The 17,537-nt window shown below is 39.8% G+C and overlaps 1 protein-coding gene across 1 annotated transcript; it reads right to left on the reverse strand.

The window, feature by feature from the left end:
• Positions 1 to 11,924: 11,924 nt before the first annotated feature.
• LOC125345064 (Fanconi anemia group M protein homolog) lies at positions 11,925 to 17,118 on the reverse strand (the record flags this gene model as incomplete). Its single annotated transcript, XM_048337311.1, has 3 exons — positions 11,925 to 12,238; positions 15,427 to 15,559; positions 16,987 to 17,118. Coding segments are annotated over 3 exons (381 nt in total), but the record flags the coding sequence as incomplete, so codon positions are not given.
• Between the last annotated feature and the right edge of the window lie 419 nt (positions 17,119 to 17,537).

A 17,537-nucleotide genomic window follows, 5' to 3' on the forward strand; every position in this document is an offset into this window, starting at 1 on the left:
GTGTAAAGGAATAGAAGGAGGTTCTTTTAAAATCGTTTATGGATATTCTTGAATACTGAGCTCTGCGCTTCATTCTGTTCCCATCGTGAAGTTCATGTAGCTTTTTGAGAATGTAAAGAACGTCAAGAAATAGGCATTTCAAAATATGTAGGGTGTGGGGCTGGGAGTGTGGCTTAGTGGTAGAGTGCTGGCCTACGGAGTTTGATTGCTCCATACCACATCAACAGGAAAAGCCACTGTGGCTCAAGTGGTAGAGTGCTAGCCTAGAGCAAAAGAAACTCAGTTGACAGTGCTCAGGCCTGGAGTTCAAGCCCAGCACTGGAAAACAAAATGTAGGATGCATTAAAGGAAGGGAAATGGGAGAAGAGGCAGGCAGAGTAGTACATGTGTATAATCCCAGAATTTGGGACTCAGGCCCTGAGGTCAAGCCCAGAACTGACAAAAAAAAATTGTTTTTCTCCTAGTTTGTTATAAGTTATTTGGAAAAAAAAAGTTTATTTGATTTTTATTATATGACTCATTTATTTCCCTAATACAGTGTAATTTTAGTGTGACAATTATAATTTATTGGTGGTTTGCACACATGAGTTTCACGGATGGTTATAGATTTAGGTAGACAGAACATAAATATTGGTATTCAGTTCAGTAAATCACTTCATCATGATCGTAAAAGGCATTCAGCCAGGTGCTGGTGGCTCATGCTTATGATCCTCGCTACTCAGGAGGCTGTGATCTGAGGATCACAGTTTGAAGCCAGACTAAGCAAGAAAATCCATGAGATTCTTATTTCCAGTGAGCTACTCAAAAGCTGGAGGCAGAGTTGTGGCTAAAGTGGTAAAGTGCGGGGCTGGGGATATGGCCTAGTGGCAAGAGTGCTTGCCTCGTATACATGAGGCCCTAGGTTTGATTCCCCAGCACCACATATACAGAAAATGGCCAGAAGTGGCGCTGTGGCTCAAGTGGCAGAGTGCTAGCCTTGAGCAAGAAGAAGCCAGGGACAGTGCTCAGGCCCTGAGTCCAAGTCACAGGACTGGCCAAAAAAAAAAAAAAAAAGTGGTAAAGTGCTAGCCTTGAGAAAAGCAGCTCAGGGGCAGTATTCAGGCCTTGAGTTCAAGCCTCAAGACTGGCACACACACACACACACACACACACACACACACACACACACACACACAGTGTAAGAAGGAGTTTTTTCTTCTTTTCTTTATTTCTTTTTCCTTTTTTTTTTTTTTTTTAACAGATTCACTCCATCTAGCCTAGTCTGGCCTTCAATTCACAATCCTCCTGCCTCCACTTCCCAAATGCTGGAATTCCAGGCATATTCTACCATGCTCAGTTTGCAAGTAGAATTTGGAAGGATTGGTTTTAAATTAGATAATGGTCCAGTACTGAATAGTATTTGAGCTCTTGCCTTACTTAAGGAGTTGTAAGTTTGCCTGTAACTGTTCTGTGACCCTTGGCAGAAAACACAAGATTCCTTGGTCAGAGACAAAGGACTTTATCAAAAAGCAATGACCTAGAGCTCCATGATCTTCCATACGGATTCTCCCTACCCCTAACATGGACCAGGGTGGCACAAAAGTTCCATCAGTTGCCTACAGGCACTGTGAGTTGAGCTGAAGGAGAGGAGCGATGAGCCTGGGGATTCAATATTTGTACATGTCTCTAGACTGGGGCCTGGACACTATCCCTGAACTCTTTTTGTTCAAGTCTAGCACTCTATTGCTAGAGCCACAGCTCCATTTCTGGCTGTTGCAATTGGAAATAAGAATCTCATGGACTTTTCTACCTGCGCTTGCCTAGTTTTCTGCAAAGATGATGAAAAAATTGTGAGGTTCCAAAACATCATGTGGATAATGGAATCAACCACTACCATACCACCCATGGTGTGTGTGTATGTGTGGTCTGTGTGTGTGTGTGTGTGTGTGTGTGTGTGTGTGTGTGTACGTACCAGTACCAGGCCTTAAAAACTTGCATTCATCTTTCTTGTTCATGGCTGGTATTCTATTACTTGAGACACACTTCTAGTCTGGCTTTTTCCTGATAAATTTGAAAAGGAAACTTGAAGACTTTTCTTCTAGGGCTGGCTTCGAACCTCATTAATACAGGTCTCAGCTTTCTGAGTAGCTGGGCTCTGAATTCAAGCCTAGTACCTCACAGAAATATAAAAGAGAAAGAGATAAAAGGAAGGAAGGAGGAAGGAAGGAATGAAAGAAGGAAGGAAGTTAGTTGAACATTGTGTCCTCACATTAGATGTAAGACCTATCTCAAAGTATTTCTGCTGGATATACCCATGCAAAACTTATAATAGTTTCCTGCAGTAGATGGGTAAGAGCAGATAATCCACTAGCTTCCGCACCCCATTCCTTTGAAAGAGTCTGGAATTTACCCCAAAGTGTTTGCATGACACCTATTTCTTTTTTAAAAATTATTATTCTTAATTTATTATTATTATTATTACTAATTTATTGTTGTTACAGAAAGAGTCCAATTACATGAGTCAGGTAATGAGTACTTTTTGTTTGTTTGTTTGCAGTCCAGGGGCTTGTTACTGAAGGCCTGAGTACTGTCCCTGGCTTCTTTTTGCTCAAGGGTAGTACTGTGCCTCTTGAGCCACAGCACCTCTTCTGACTTTTTCTGTTCATGTGGTGCTGAGGAATCAATCCCTGGGCTTCATGCATGCTAGGCAAGCACTCTACCGCTAAGCCACATTCCCAGCTCATGAGGACATTTTTGACACCTATTTCTAGCACAAGGCACATTTGACCTTTTAAGTTTTTCTTTTTTTTTTTCAGACTTAACATTTCTGATGAACTAAAGATTGGCTTTTTCACCACAGACCACGCCACTCAGACTGACTGCTTTGAAATTTTGCCACTAAAAGAATTGACTTCATCTACAGGAAAGATAGTACAGGTAGAGTGGGGCTTATTTCTAAACATCTAAAATAGTTGCGCAAAATTGTTTCCATTGTATCTTTGATCAACAGAACTGAACTTACCAAAAATATGTGCATCTGAATGACAGTATGTGTTTCAAAAATTATGAATATAAGCTATGATTTTTATTTGTCATATGTATGCCATGCTTTTATATGTAACTTGCTTAGTTGTCGTTATTCTCAGGACATCTATAAGCATTTCTGACTTTGATATTTGAAAGATATAAGATATTTTTGTGTATAGGTGAATGAGGGAAGACAATGAAATACTGAATACTTAGGAAGCCATCACAACAGCTTTGTCAGACCTTGACATTTTCTCTTATTTCCTTTAGATGTATATTTTTATTGTAAAGGGATAAAAAGCCTTTTGTATGCATCAGAACATCAAGAGTTATTGTTAAAACAAAATGAACAAACAAACAAAAAAACAACCCCTAGGGACTGGGACTATGGCCTAGTGGCAAGAGTGCTTGCCTCCTATACATGAAGCCCTGGGTTCAATTCCTCAGCACCACATATAGAGAAAAGGCCAGAAGTGGCACTGTGGCTCAAGTGGCACAGTGCTAGCCTTGAGCAGAAAGAAGCTAGGGACAGTGCTCAGGCCCTGAGTCCAAGCCTTAGAACTGGCAAAACAAAAACAAAACAAAACAAGAAACCCTAATCAATAAAATGATCACATGAAGTCGCATACTACTAATTGCTCAGGGGTACCTTCTTTGCTTAAGATAACTCAGAAATAACCCCATGACAACACATCAACACATCAACAGTTTGCTCATAGGCAGGCATGGTGGTGTATGCCTATCATTCCAGCACTCAAGAGGCAAAGGTTTGGCCTTTTATACCCAAATCCCTGGGTTCCTTTTCATTGTTGCCCCCCCTTCCAAAGAAACCCTCCAACATTTAGTTCACAAGCATATATAATGGCACAAAATGGACACCATCTATTTAGACATGTGGGCGGCATCTAATCCTTCACTGTGGTGATGCACAATCCCTCTGATTCGTGGGCCAGCAAACGTGGGGTGTAAGTTCTTAACTGGGACTTCTGAGTCAGAGGACCCAAATTAAACATGAAATCAACGAATTCATAAGACACAATGACAATGAAAACACATCACAAAGAAACCTATGGGACACAGCTAAGGCAGTACTGAGGGGCAAGATCATTGCCCTCAGCACTCACATTAAAAGAATGGAAGCAGAGCAGGTGAATAACCTCACGATGAAACTAAAACAACTGGAAAAACAAGAAATGACAGAATCTAAAACGACTAGGAGGGGAGAGATCACAAGATTAAAGAGGAGATAAATCTGATTGAAAATAGAAAGACCATTCAACAAATAAATAAGACTAAAGCTGGTTCTTTGAGAAAATAAATAAAATTGACAGACCCCTCGCAAGACTTACAAAAAAAAGAAGAGACTCATATACGTAAAATCAAGGACTCCACCAGAAAAATTACAACAAGTAGACACGATATTCAAACAATCATAAGGAGCTATTTCCAAAACCTCTATTCAGCAAAAAACAATAATTTTACAGAAATGGATCAATTCTTAGAGAAGTACAAACTGCCCAAACTGAACCAAGAAGAAATAAATCAATTAAATAAACCAATAACTTACAGTGAGATACAGGAGGTAATCAAGAACCTTCCAACAAAGAAAAGCCCAGGCCCAGATGGATTCACTAATGAATTCTACAAAACCTTTAGTGATGACCAAATACCAATGTTCCTCAAACTCTTCCGCAAAATAGAAACAGAGGGAGAAATCCCAAACTCATTCTACGAAGCTAATATCATACCCATTCCCAAACCAGGCAAAGACCCAACAAAAAAAGAGAACTACAGACCAATATCACTAATGAACACAGACGCAAAGCTCCTCAATAAAATATTAGCTAACAGGATCCAGAAACTGATCAAGAAAATCATACATCATGACCAAGTAGGCTTCATCCCACAGTCACTAGGATGGTTCAACATCCGTAAATCAATCAATGTAATTCACCACATCAACAGAACTAAAATCAAGAATCACATTGTTATCTCAGTCGATGCCCAAAAAGCCTTTGACAAAATACAACATCCATACTTATTAAAAGCTCTGGAGAGAACAGGAATAGATGAAACATTCCTCAAAACAATAAAAGCCATATACAACAGACCAACTGCTAACATCATATTAAATGGCTTTTTTTTTTTTTTTTTTTTTTGGCCAGTCCTGGGCCTTGGACTCTGGGCCTGAGCACTGTCCCTGGCTTCTTCCCACTCAAGGCTAGCACTCCGCCACTTGAGCCACAGCGCCGCTTCTGGCCGTTTTCTGTATATGTGGTGCTGGGGAATCGAACCTAGGGCCTCGTGTATCCGAGGCAGGCACTCTTGCCACTAGGCTATATCCCCAGCCCACATCATATTAAATGGATAGAAACTTAAATCATTCCCCCTAGACTCGGGAGCAAGACAAGGATGCCCACTCTCCCCACTTCTATTCAACATAGTGCTGGAATCCCTAGCCATAGCAATAAGGCAAGAGGAGGATATCAAAGGGATCCACATTGGCAAGGAAGAAATCAAACTATCCCTATTCACAGATGACATGATCTTATATCTGAAAAGACCCAAAAAACTCAGTACCCAAACTCCTACACCTAATAAACCATTTTGGCAAAGTAGCAGGATACAAAATCAATCCACAAAAGTCAGCAGCTTTTCTGTACACCAGCAATGTACAAACAGAAAAGGAAATTATGGAAACAATTCCATTTACAGTAGCCAAAATAAATAAATAAATAAAGTACCTAGGGATCTAGGGATCAACCTAACCAAGGACGTGACGGACATATTTAATGAGAACTATAAAAATCTAATAAGGGAAATCAAAGAAGACACAAGGAGATGGAAAGACCTCCCATGCTCATGGGTACGCAGAATCAATAAAGTGAAAATGGCCATATTGCCCAAATTGTTATACAAATTCAATACAATCCCTATCAAAATCCCAGTTACATTCTTCACTGAAATAGAGAAAGCAGTCCACAAATTCATATGGAACAGAAAAAGACCTAGAATAGCCAAAGCAACTCTAGGCAAAAAAAGCAGTGCAGGAGGTATCACAATACCAGACTTCAAGCTCTACTATAGAGCCATCATAACTAAAACAGCCTGGTATTGGTATAAAAACAGACCGGAAGACCAATAGATTCGAATTGAAGATCCAGAAATAAAACCGCACTCTTACAGTCACCTGATGTTCGACAAAGGAGCTAAAGACATACAATGGAATAAACATAGCCTTTTCAACTACTGGTGCTGGGAAAACTGGGCAGCCATATGCAGAAAACTCAAAGTAGACCCAAGCCTATCACCACACACCAAGATCAACTCAAAATGGATCAAGGACCTCAACATCAATCCTGAATCCTTGAAACTACTGAAGGACAGAGTAGGAAAGACGCTAGAACTTATAGGCACAGGAAGGAACTTCCTGAATAGAGTGCCAGGGGCACAACAAATAGGGGAGAGACTCGACAAATGCGACTACTACAAATTAAAAAGTTTCTGCACAGCTAAGGACAGAGCCACCAAAATAGAAAGACAGCCAACCATATGGGAAAGAATCTTTACCAGCACAGGAACAGACAAAGGCCTAATATCTGTCATCTACAGAGAACTCAAAAAACTAAGCCCCTCCAAGCCCAGTACACCAATTAGGAAATGGGCAAAGGAGCTCAAGAGAGACTTCACAAGAGAAGAAATAAAAATAGCAAAGAAACATATGAGGAAATGTTCAACATCCCTGGTAGTAAAGGAAATGCAAATAAAAACAACCCTGAGATACCACCTCACTCCAGTTAGAATGGCCTATACTCTGAACTCAGGCAACAACAAATGCTGAAGGGGGTACGGGAAAAGAGGACCCTTTCTCCATTGTTGGTGGGAGTGCAAATTAGTACAACCACTTTGGAGAACAGTATGGAGGTTTCTCAAAAAGCTCAACATAGACCTACCCTATGACCCAGCCATACCACACCTAGGCATCTATCCTGAACAGCAGGTCCCAAGATATCAAAAAGACATGTGTACTTCCATGTTTATCGCGGCACAATTCACAATAGCCAAAATATGCAATCAACCCAGGTGCCCCTCCACAGATGAATGGATCCAAAAAATATGGTACCTATACACAATGGAATACTACATGGCGATTAGGAATGGTGAAAAATTGTTATTCGCAGGGAAATGGTCAGAACTTGAACAACTAATGTTGAGCGAGACAAGCCTAGAACACAGAAAACAAAGGGGCATGATCTCCCTGATATATGACTGTTAAGCTGGGGTGACAGGGAGACAGTAGAGACCAGGTCTGTGAAACCAAAAACTGCTTGTCAAATGGTATTTCCCACAGGATTGGGTCAGTGACCTAACATTATGTAAGTAAAACCAAACAACTACTCAAATATAAAGGTCAAAAATTGACCTCTCAGTGGATCACAATAGCTCAAAAGCTATGTATGTACATTCATATGAGACTACTGTCAACATAGTCTAATATCGACATGACATTTAAAGCCCTAGGCGAATTTTCTTTGGTGTACACCATGTGGCTAATGTATATGTTCTTGGTATACTGTGTATTGTATATATGTCTACCTGACCTAGGGAAGGGAAAGAAAATCAGGGTGTAAGATATCACAAGAAATGTATACACTGCCCTAGTATGTAACTGTACCCTTTTTGTACAACACCTTGTCAAAACAGTTGTTTAATTAATAAATAAATTTTTAAAAATTCAACCTAGCGATTTCTAATTATAATGCTAAGCTGTACACTTTTAAACAAGGGTACTGTAGCTCCTTAGGTGATGTTGAAGGGAAATGAATCTCCACAAAAGAAAAAAAAAAAAAAAGCCAGAAGTACAGGGTTCGCTCAAGGGGTAGAGCCAAAAATGCTAAGCAAGAACATAAGGCCCTGGATTCCTGTCCCCCAATACTAATATACACACACACACAAACAAAAAACATGGCAAACAAGTCTTATAATCACAAATTACATTTGCCTTCAAATTGTTTGAGGTTTGAATGTTAAACACTGGTACTTGTTTTTAGGTTGTGTTTCTCAAATTTAAACATTGAGCCATGTTAACTCCTGTCTACTTACCCGCTCTTCACGCCCTTCAGCAAGGATCACCACAATCCTGCCTTGACGTTCATGGCCAGTTCTCCACATTCGTTGTATAAGGCGAATCGGGCTCTTTTGGGCATCAAAACATATTATAAGTCCAACTTCTCCAATGTCTGAACCTCCTTCACCAACACAGGTAGAGACTAATGCGTTGTTACCATCATCACAAGATCGCTCACTACCTGAAATAAAAACAATTTAACACTACTAGGTCTAATAAAAGAACTGCAGATCAAAGTATTTTTCTCAACTCACGTGAAAATGGAAAAATCAGATTAAAAATCAGCATTATAGATGCCACAGAATAGGAAAAAGGGTCACAAAGTGGCATGTTATGCCAAAAGAGACTAATGTAGGATAGAAAGAGCAAGGTTGTGATGTCAGAAGGCTTTGTCAACAATAGAAGTTTCTCAGGGAGAAAGCCATGATTTTATTTTTAATAGCACCGCAAGGAACATAAAGGCAGGTGAATGGCCTATAGCAATTACTCCTATTACTCATTTCTTAGATTTAAATGTTACTTGCACGTACAATACTTTTCTATTATTCATTTTGTGAGTAGGTGCATGTACTGACGGTACTGGGGCCTGAACTCAGGGCCTGAGTGCTATCCCTTAGCTTTATCACTGAAACCTGGCACTCTACCACTTGAGCCACTGCTTCACTTCTGGCTTTGCTGGATAATTGTAAATAAGAGTCTCATGGACTTTTCTGCGCACGCGGGTTTTGAACCTTGAGCCGTAGTTCTCATCTACCCGCTAGGTAGAATTATATGCATGAGCCCCCAACACACAGCTCTTTCACCATTATCAGTAGAATTTTATAATTTTATTTTTTGGTTTTTATTCTCCTCTGTTGCTATTTTTTATTTTTGTGCCTTTTTTTTTGGTTTTTGTTTTGCCATTCCTGGGCCCTGAAATCAGGGTCTGAGTACTGTCTCTGGCTTCTTTTTGCTCAAGGCTAGCACTCTGCCTCTTGAGCCACAGCGCCACTTCTGGTGCTGGGGAATCAAAACCAGGGCTTCATGTATATGAGGCAAGCTCTATTGCCGCTAAGGCATATTCCCAGCCCTTTGTGTGCCTTTTGTCTTGTATGTACGTGTATCTATTGTGGGGAGGGGAAGGCAAAGCACAGAAATGGTGGGACAAAGGGTGAACGAATACAGCAGTGACACTCACTAGACATAATATGTTGCAAATGAACCACACAATTGGTAAGGTGGGAGGTCAGGAGGGAAAAAATTGGGAGAAAATGAGGGGCGAGGTCAAGCTGTTCAGAAAGAAACATATTCATTACCTAACTTATGCAACTGTCAGTCTATCACCTTTACAATAAAAGGTTTTTAATTAAAGAATTCAAATCATAGGGACATTCCAATCTTTCTCTCTGAGCAGTTTGTAAAACCACAGCAGCTTAAGAATGAGTTAACGAAAAAGTCAACCAGGCATCAAAACCTCCTTAAGCCTTCCAAACATCATTCAGAATAGCTATTAGCCTCCATTTTGTTCAACATACATCAACATAAGCTACAGACTTTTGTGTGACACGTGCAAGACATGGTGGTAATTAAAGGAGATAATATAACATCAAAGCTTGAACTCACTGATGATGATAGCTTCTATATACAAGAGCAATACTATGGGGCAGGTGGCAGAAGCTGAAATTAAATACATGGCATGGCTACTAACACCCAAGGACCCTGGGAGGTAGACTGCATTTTATTAAAAGAATTCAAGATCCAAGAGGTTAAGCTACTTGCCTTACCTCTCATTAAGAAATGCCACTATGTAAATTAGATTTTCAAAAACCTACTATACTAATCCTGAAGCAAATTCTGTTTTGAAAAGCACCTGACAGAAGTCAACTAATAATGGAATTAAATAAGCCTCCCCGACCCTAAGGCAATGAATCTAGACTGGTCCTAGGGAGGGATTTAACAAATTTGTGCAGGAGGGGCGGGGGCAGCTTAAAAATGGTTGCCATTCTCACCCCACCAGATATGACCCACTTGGCTTACTGAGACTGTATTCCGTTTGCCAGCAGCTGGTGGCTCACATCTGTAATCCTAGCTACTCAGGAGGCTGAGATCTGAGGATTGCAGTTTGAAGGAAGCCAGGTCAGGAAAATCTGTGAGACTTTGATCTCCAACTAAATCACAGAAAAAGTCAAAAGTGGCATCGTTGCTCAAGTGGTAGAGTGCTAATCTTAAGCAAAACAAGCTCAGGGACAGTGCCCAGGCTCAGAGTTCAAGCCTCAGGACAGGCAAAACAAACAAACAAATCAATGGTATTCCTTCACTATCATTTACACACACATACCATAAAAGGAGGAATAATACATACAGCTTATATTTATGTTTCATGTTTAGTCCAATTACTTTCCATCTGTACAGTAATTGTCATTACAGGACTAATGCAACAAAACTAATATTTTAAAGCAAAGATAAAGGGAAAATATGTGCCAATGTTGAAAAAAATTTCATTTACTTCAGTAGTAGAGTCTGAACTCAGGGCTTTATATTTGCTAGTCTGGTGCTCTACCATTTGGGCCATACCTCCAGCTCTGTTTTATTCCCTGGAAATTTTTGAGATATAGGGTCTTGAGAACTTTCTATTGGAGTTAGCCTCAAACTTTTATGTTCCTGCTCTCTGTCTGCCAAACAGCCAGGATTATAGGGATAAGCCAATCCCACCGAAAAAATATTATTCTTTTATAGCTAACATATTTCTAAAGAGAGAAAGGAAGCTGTTATTTATGTACCTCCTATTGGCAGTGATCTGTCATTGAATATTCACTTCCATGAATTTTACCCCTAAATTCAAGACTTACATATTCAATTACTTCTTCAATGTTTCCACTTCATTTTGTTTTTTTTTTTGGGGTCAGTCCTGGGGCTTGGACTCAGGGCCTGAGCACTGACTCTCCCTGGCTTCTTCTTGCTCAAAGCTAGCACTCTGCCACTTGAGCCACAGTGCCACTTCTGGCCATTTTCTGTATATGTGGTGCTGGGGAATTGAACCCAGGGCCTCGTGTATCCGAGACAGGCACTCTTGCCACTAGGCCATATTCCCAGCCCCTCCACTTCATTTTTAATGACGCTACTCAAAGTGTGGTCCAAGAATCTGGATCAGTCCAAAAGCTGTTTATTACTGAGTGATAAAAGAAAAGTTCAACGCCGGGCATTGTGGGCTCATGCCTATAATCCTAGCTACTCAGAAGGCTGAGATCTGAGGGTCCACACTTCAAAGCCAGCTCAGGCAGGAAAGTCTGTCAGACTCTTATCTCCAATTAATCACCAGAAAATTGGAAGTGGTGCGGTGGCTCAAGTGGTAGAGCTCTAGCCTTGAGCTGAAGAGCTCAGGGATAGCAAGCACCCAGTCTCTGAGTTCAAGTTCCAGGACTGAGAAGAAGAAAAAAAGTTTGCAAACTGAAAGCTAAGGTTTAAAAATTTGATTGAGTAAACTGATTAACCCTAATTATATATATATATATATATATATATTTATTTTTATTTTTATTTTTTTTTTGGCCAGTCCTGGGGCTTGGACTCAGGGCCTGAGCAATATCCCTGGCTTCTTTTTCCTCAAGGCTAGCACTCTGCCACTTGAGTCACAGCACCACTTCTGGCCATTTTCTATATATGTGGCGCTGGGGAATCGAACCCAGGGCCTCATGTACACTGGGCAAGCACTCTTGCCACTAGGCCATATTCCCAGCCCCCTAATAATAATTGTTAAAGTGTCATCATTGAGTAAAAATGTAGTCTCATAAAGGACTTTATCTGGCCATTCAAAACGTACTTTGTCATTTTTTTTCACATTTGTTATAAAATTTTATTTCGGTAGCCAAGTGACTAGTGATTACAAAAAAGGTTAAATGTTAATTGGTTTTATTTCTGTTTCAGCATCTACAAAATTACCTCCAACTGCTCCTTCTTGGTAAAACCTTTCATGCTTTTCCCTGAAGCATGGCCAACAAACGTCATCACTCTAATAATTGGCTGATGCTTTCAAAGCATTTCTGCAATTTCCTGAACACTGTCTCGAAATGAAGAAAACAATCATAACTCTTGTGTCATCATATTTCTTTTCAGAGGTGTTTGTAGCTGTGGAACAGAAAATACTTTAGTTACAACTTTTCAAAAGTCTTTACAGAAGAACTAGTTTAAAACACTACCCTGAAGCCATATATTAATATTAAGTAATCATTTTTAATATATACGTAAGAAGTTTTAACGTCTTTTTCTACTGCATTACACAATAATTTTAACAATCTTGACTCCATTTCTCATAGGCTATCATAAAGTTGTAGTCAGGCACAGGTGGCTCACACCTGTAATCCGAGCTTCTCAGCGGAGGCTCACATCTGAGGAGCATGGTTCAAAGCCTATCTGGGCAGAAAAGTCGATCAGACTCCAATTTACCACCAGAAAACCATAAGTGGAGCTGTGGCTCAAAGTGGTGGAGCACTAGCCTCGAAGAAAAGAACTCGGGGACAGCACCCAGCTTCTGAGTTCAAACCCTATAACCCATAAAATGAAATATAAAGTTCCAAAGAAGACCATTAAGTGTCTGAGTCATTTTGAGTAGCACCGAACACAGGACATGACTGACTCTCCCCTTTAACTTTCTGGACAGACAGAAAAACACACTGCAGAGCTACCACTAGTTTCCTACAACTTTCCCTCCTGTTCACTAAAGGCCCTCTTAACCTGGCCACACATGCTCAACTTCACAAAAGATAACTGCAGAATACCCTCTAGTCAATTCTAAAGCCGCTGCCAATGCTTATTCTTGGTAACCAGCAGAATGCACGAAGATGAACATGAATTTTATGATCAAGCAACATATTTTCTAAGTGATATGTCTTATCTAAAATATACTATTATCCCTACTACTTCATGTTAATAAAAAACATTGAAAATAAGGTAATAATCTAAAACATGAAATAAAATGGACTGGCAACTAAATGAAATAGAAAATGGAAGTATGAATGGGATAATAAAGGCCAGGTAGTTACACAGATATTTTTGTGATTGTTTGCCTTGGCTTTCAAGCTTGGTATGGAACTTCAAATGAAATTTTTTTTTCTTCCTTGTGTCTGTGGTTTTTTTCTTTGTTTTTGTACTGCTCCTGGAGCTTAAACTCAGGGCCTAGGTTCTGTCCCTGAGCTTCTTTTTGTTCAAGGCTATTATTGCTATACCACTTGAACCACAGTGCCACTTCTGGCTTTTTCTGAGTAGTTTATTAGATAAAGTCTAGAGTCTCATCGATTGGTTTTGAAGCAGGATCCTCAGACCCCAGCCTCCTAAGTAGCTAGGATTACAAGTGTGAGCCACCAGCTGCCAGCCTATATGTTCTTCTTTTTTGAGGTAGGGTCTCACTATGTAGCTCAGCCTATCCTCAAACTCTTAACTCCTTCTGCCTCAACCTCTTGTATGCTGAGATTGCACATTTGTACAGTCAGGTTGACAATGCCTTTACCTTCCTTATTCATCATATACAAATGCCAGTAAGCAAACACTGTATATACTAATTAATTAATTAATTTCATTTTCACACTAATCCATTTTATTAAGAACTGGCTCAGACTATTCCACGGGAATCCATACAGTGATAGTTCACAATACAAAAGAAGCAAAAAGTAAGAGCTGAGAGAAGCAACTATAGCAAATAAACTTATTCTAAACATACTTGCTCTGAATCATTGTAGCATGAAGTTTCTGCGTGTGATCAATACCTGACAACCTGCTACTCTCACTGCAAATCCAGTCTCTAACCTCCTAGCGCCAGCCTCTCTACTCTCATTTCACTGAGGCTCTATCAAAGGCATCAATGACTTCCACACTGCCATATTAAAGGAAAACTTGGTAGTTCTTGTGACAGTTCTCTTAAGCGTTCCAGAGTCTACTCTTTCCTACTGCTACTGCTGTTTCTTCCCTACTTCTCCCATACACTTCTCCATTTCCTTCTCAAACTCCTTGGTGACGGCTTTGCTTTAAACTCTGTAGACGTTAATCTTCAGGACACCCTTCTAGACCCTCTTTGGTCTCCAAACTATCAATCTGGTGAACATCACACTGAATATCAAAAAAGCCAAGCAAGAGAATGATCCTGAATTCAAGTCTTAGTAACAGCACCAAATAAGTAATTGAGCCCTACACAGGAAGTGACACTGTAGCTCTAAGCAGTACAGTGCTAGCAGTGCCCAGGCCAAGAGTTGAAGCCCCACAACTGAGGGGGGGAAAAAAAAGCCCTACACCATCTGGCCTTCATTACTGCTCATCTGCACACCTCTTACCCTCACTCATCCTAATCTAGTCCACTGATCTTTAATAAAACTAACCAAACTAACAAATAGGGTCCTTGGACCATGCTATTCTTTCTGCCTACAATAATTTGCCTCCCTCACTTCCACCAGGTATCAGCTAAAACATTTCACACACAGGCTTCTCTAACCACTCTCTACACATGAAACTTTCTCCCGATGTGCGATAACTTGCTACTACTTTATTATAGATGGTTTTACTCTCACTCTTACTGGCCCCAAACTAACTTTTCCCTTATTATCTTATTCTAAGCATTCCTACTGCTCATACTTTCCAAAATTTATTCAAATTTTAACATTAATTTTTTAGAACAACTAAAATTCCTCTTCCTCCTTTTTTTTTTGTCATTCCTGGGCCTTGAACAGAAGTGGCGTGGTGGCTCAAGTGGCAGAGTGCTAGCCTTGAGCAAAAAGAAGCCAGGGACAGTGCTCAGGCCCTGAGTCCAAAACCAGGACTGGCCAAAAAAAAAAGAAAAAAAATTAAGAAAAGGTTCTACAAATAAGTAAACTTAAAACAAATTAGTTAGTAAAAAGAAATTCAACTCTAAAATTGAATGCAGATTTTTGCAATTTAAAAATAAAAAACATCTGGTTTTCCCAATTCAAGTCATATGTATTGTTTTCTACCAATTACTCAAAAACATCTCATTGCTTTTAAAAATAATGCATCTGGGGCTAGGGTTGTGGCTTAGTGTTAAAGTACTTGTCTCACATACATGAAGCCCCAGGTTTGATACCTGAGCACCACATATACAGAAAAAGTCAGAAGTGCTGCTGTGGCTCAAGTGGTAGAGTGCTAGCCTTGAGCACAAAGAAGCCAGGACAGTGCTCAGGCCCTGAGTCCAGGCTTCAGGACTGGCAAAATAATAACCCAAATCATAACAATAAAGCATCTTAGATGACTGTTTTATGTATCTTCAACAAAAACATTTTCATCCTTTCTTTACATAATTTCATACCACTTACCTTTTGTTCCATGCGTAATTCCAGAAAAGAAAAAATATGATGATCTCATTCCCATATGCTGCAGTAATTCATAACCATGATATAAACTAATACAAATGGCATACTCGCCGTCAATTATGCCTTGATGACGTCCCTGAAAAAAATCAATAATAAGTTGGGCTGGGGATATGGCCTAGTGGCAAGAGTGCTTGCCCCTTACACATGAGGCCCTGGGTTCAATTCCCCAGCACCACACATATAGAAAATGGCCAGAAGTGGCACTGTGACTCAAGTGGCAGAGTGCTAGCCTTGAGCAAAAAGAACAGTGCTCAGGCCCTGAGTCCAAGACCCAGGACTGGCCAAAAAAAAAACCCAAAACAATCAGCACATGTTAAATTCAACCAAAGAAACATGAAAATACAAGCACTATACCCATGCTCTCAGGCTAATGTGCCCATATGATAACCAAGTTTTGTTTTTTCCAGTCCTTACAGCCACAAGCACTGTCCCTGGCTTCTTTTTGCTCAAGGCTAGGTAGCACTCTACCACCTGAGCTCACAGCTCCACCTCTGCCTTTTTCTATACATGTGGTACTGAGGAATCAAACCCCGGGCTTCATGTATGCTAGGTAAGTACTCCACCACTAGGCCATATTCCCAGCCCCTGGTAACAAAGATTTAAAAGAAGAATACTTAGAATGTATTTCAATTATTTTCCTATAGCTTCCATTTTTAGTGGCATTTCTCAGTGAATCATTCTAAATTCTTCCCTGACAGTGTTGAATAGTTTTCTATAGCACCCTAACTATCTGAAACAGTAAACTTGCCTCTTTATCAAATACACTCACCAATAAAATCAAATTCAACAAGTTTAGATTTACTGAAAATTTTAGTGAACTTTTAACTTTAGGAAGAAATTTAAACATGTTTATTCATGTTTTAGATAACATAGTGAAATAGACTCCTTTAGAGGTTTGTTTGGCATGGCAGGACTGCATTTTCTGGTGTAAAATAAAAGTGACTCCTATGTAGTCACAAATATTCATTAATTATTCTCTCTGGCCTCTTCAAAATCTTTTATCTCTAGCTAGGTGCTCTTACCCTTTTGCTCCTTGCTACTTGGGAGTCTGCCTCAAGAATACTTCTCACCAGCCATCCTAGCAACTAAAAGCCTAGGCTGATCAAGCATGTGTCTAGGAAGGAAGCAAGATGCTTTCTCAAGACCTAACCAGCAAAATCCAGAGCCCAAGAAAGCAAAGACCTTAATTCAGATCCCAGGAACTGCTAAATAAAAGCTATGTTCCATGGAGTTACACTTCTAGACTTGGGTGTCTTTTTATATAGTGAGCTTTTCTTCTAACCTTGGGCCCAGCTTGACAGATATTTTCATACACCTACTTCTCTCCAATGAACATTAAGTATTACAAGTTTTTTGTGATGCTTCTTCCTTTCTGGTATTACAAGTAAGCCTAAATATTCTGGGATTCAAATTTAGCTACAATTTGCTCTTTCATGGGTCAGTGATACGCTTCAATAACTCATTTTATGTTTTAGCCTTCCTATCATAAACATTTATACTTACCACAATATTTGGAGATGGGTTTTTCCTAAATTGATCTCTGGCCAGAATTATCTGGTACTTGGTTAGATTGGGGATATCTCTTCTCATCAAAACATTGCTCAGAATCAGAGAACTTGCAAATGTTTCCAAACTCTGCAAATGTAAAAAAAAATATTGCAAGTTTAAAGACCTTTTTTCAAACATATTAATTTTTGCCACAAGTTAAAGTAATTAATATATTTAATAAAGTTTGTTTTGAAATGAAGTTTTGGGCTAACACAGCATAGATAATAAAATTGAAGCATCGTTGACATCTAAACCTGGATAGTATCTAAACATAGGCCTCACAAGCTAGGGCTCACACCTGTAATCCAAGCAACTCAGGATCTGAGCATCACAGTTCAAAACCAGCCTGGACAGCAAAGATTAAACTCTTTTTTTTGCCAGTCCTGGGGCTTTGACTGAGGGCCTGAGCACTGTCCCTGGCTTCTTTTTGCTCAAGGCTAGCACTCTGCCACTTGAGCCCCAGCGCCACTTCTGGCTTTTGTCTGTGTATGTGGTGCTGAGGAATC

The sequence above is a fragment of the Perognathus longimembris genome, unplaced genomic scaffold, assembly GCF_023159225.1.
Source record: "Perognathus longimembris pacificus isolate PPM17 unplaced genomic scaffold, ASM2315922v1 HiC_scaffold_5262, whole genome shotgun sequence".
Lineage (NCBI taxonomy): Eukaryota > Metazoa > Chordata > Mammalia > Rodentia > Heteromyidae > Perognathus > Perognathus longimembris.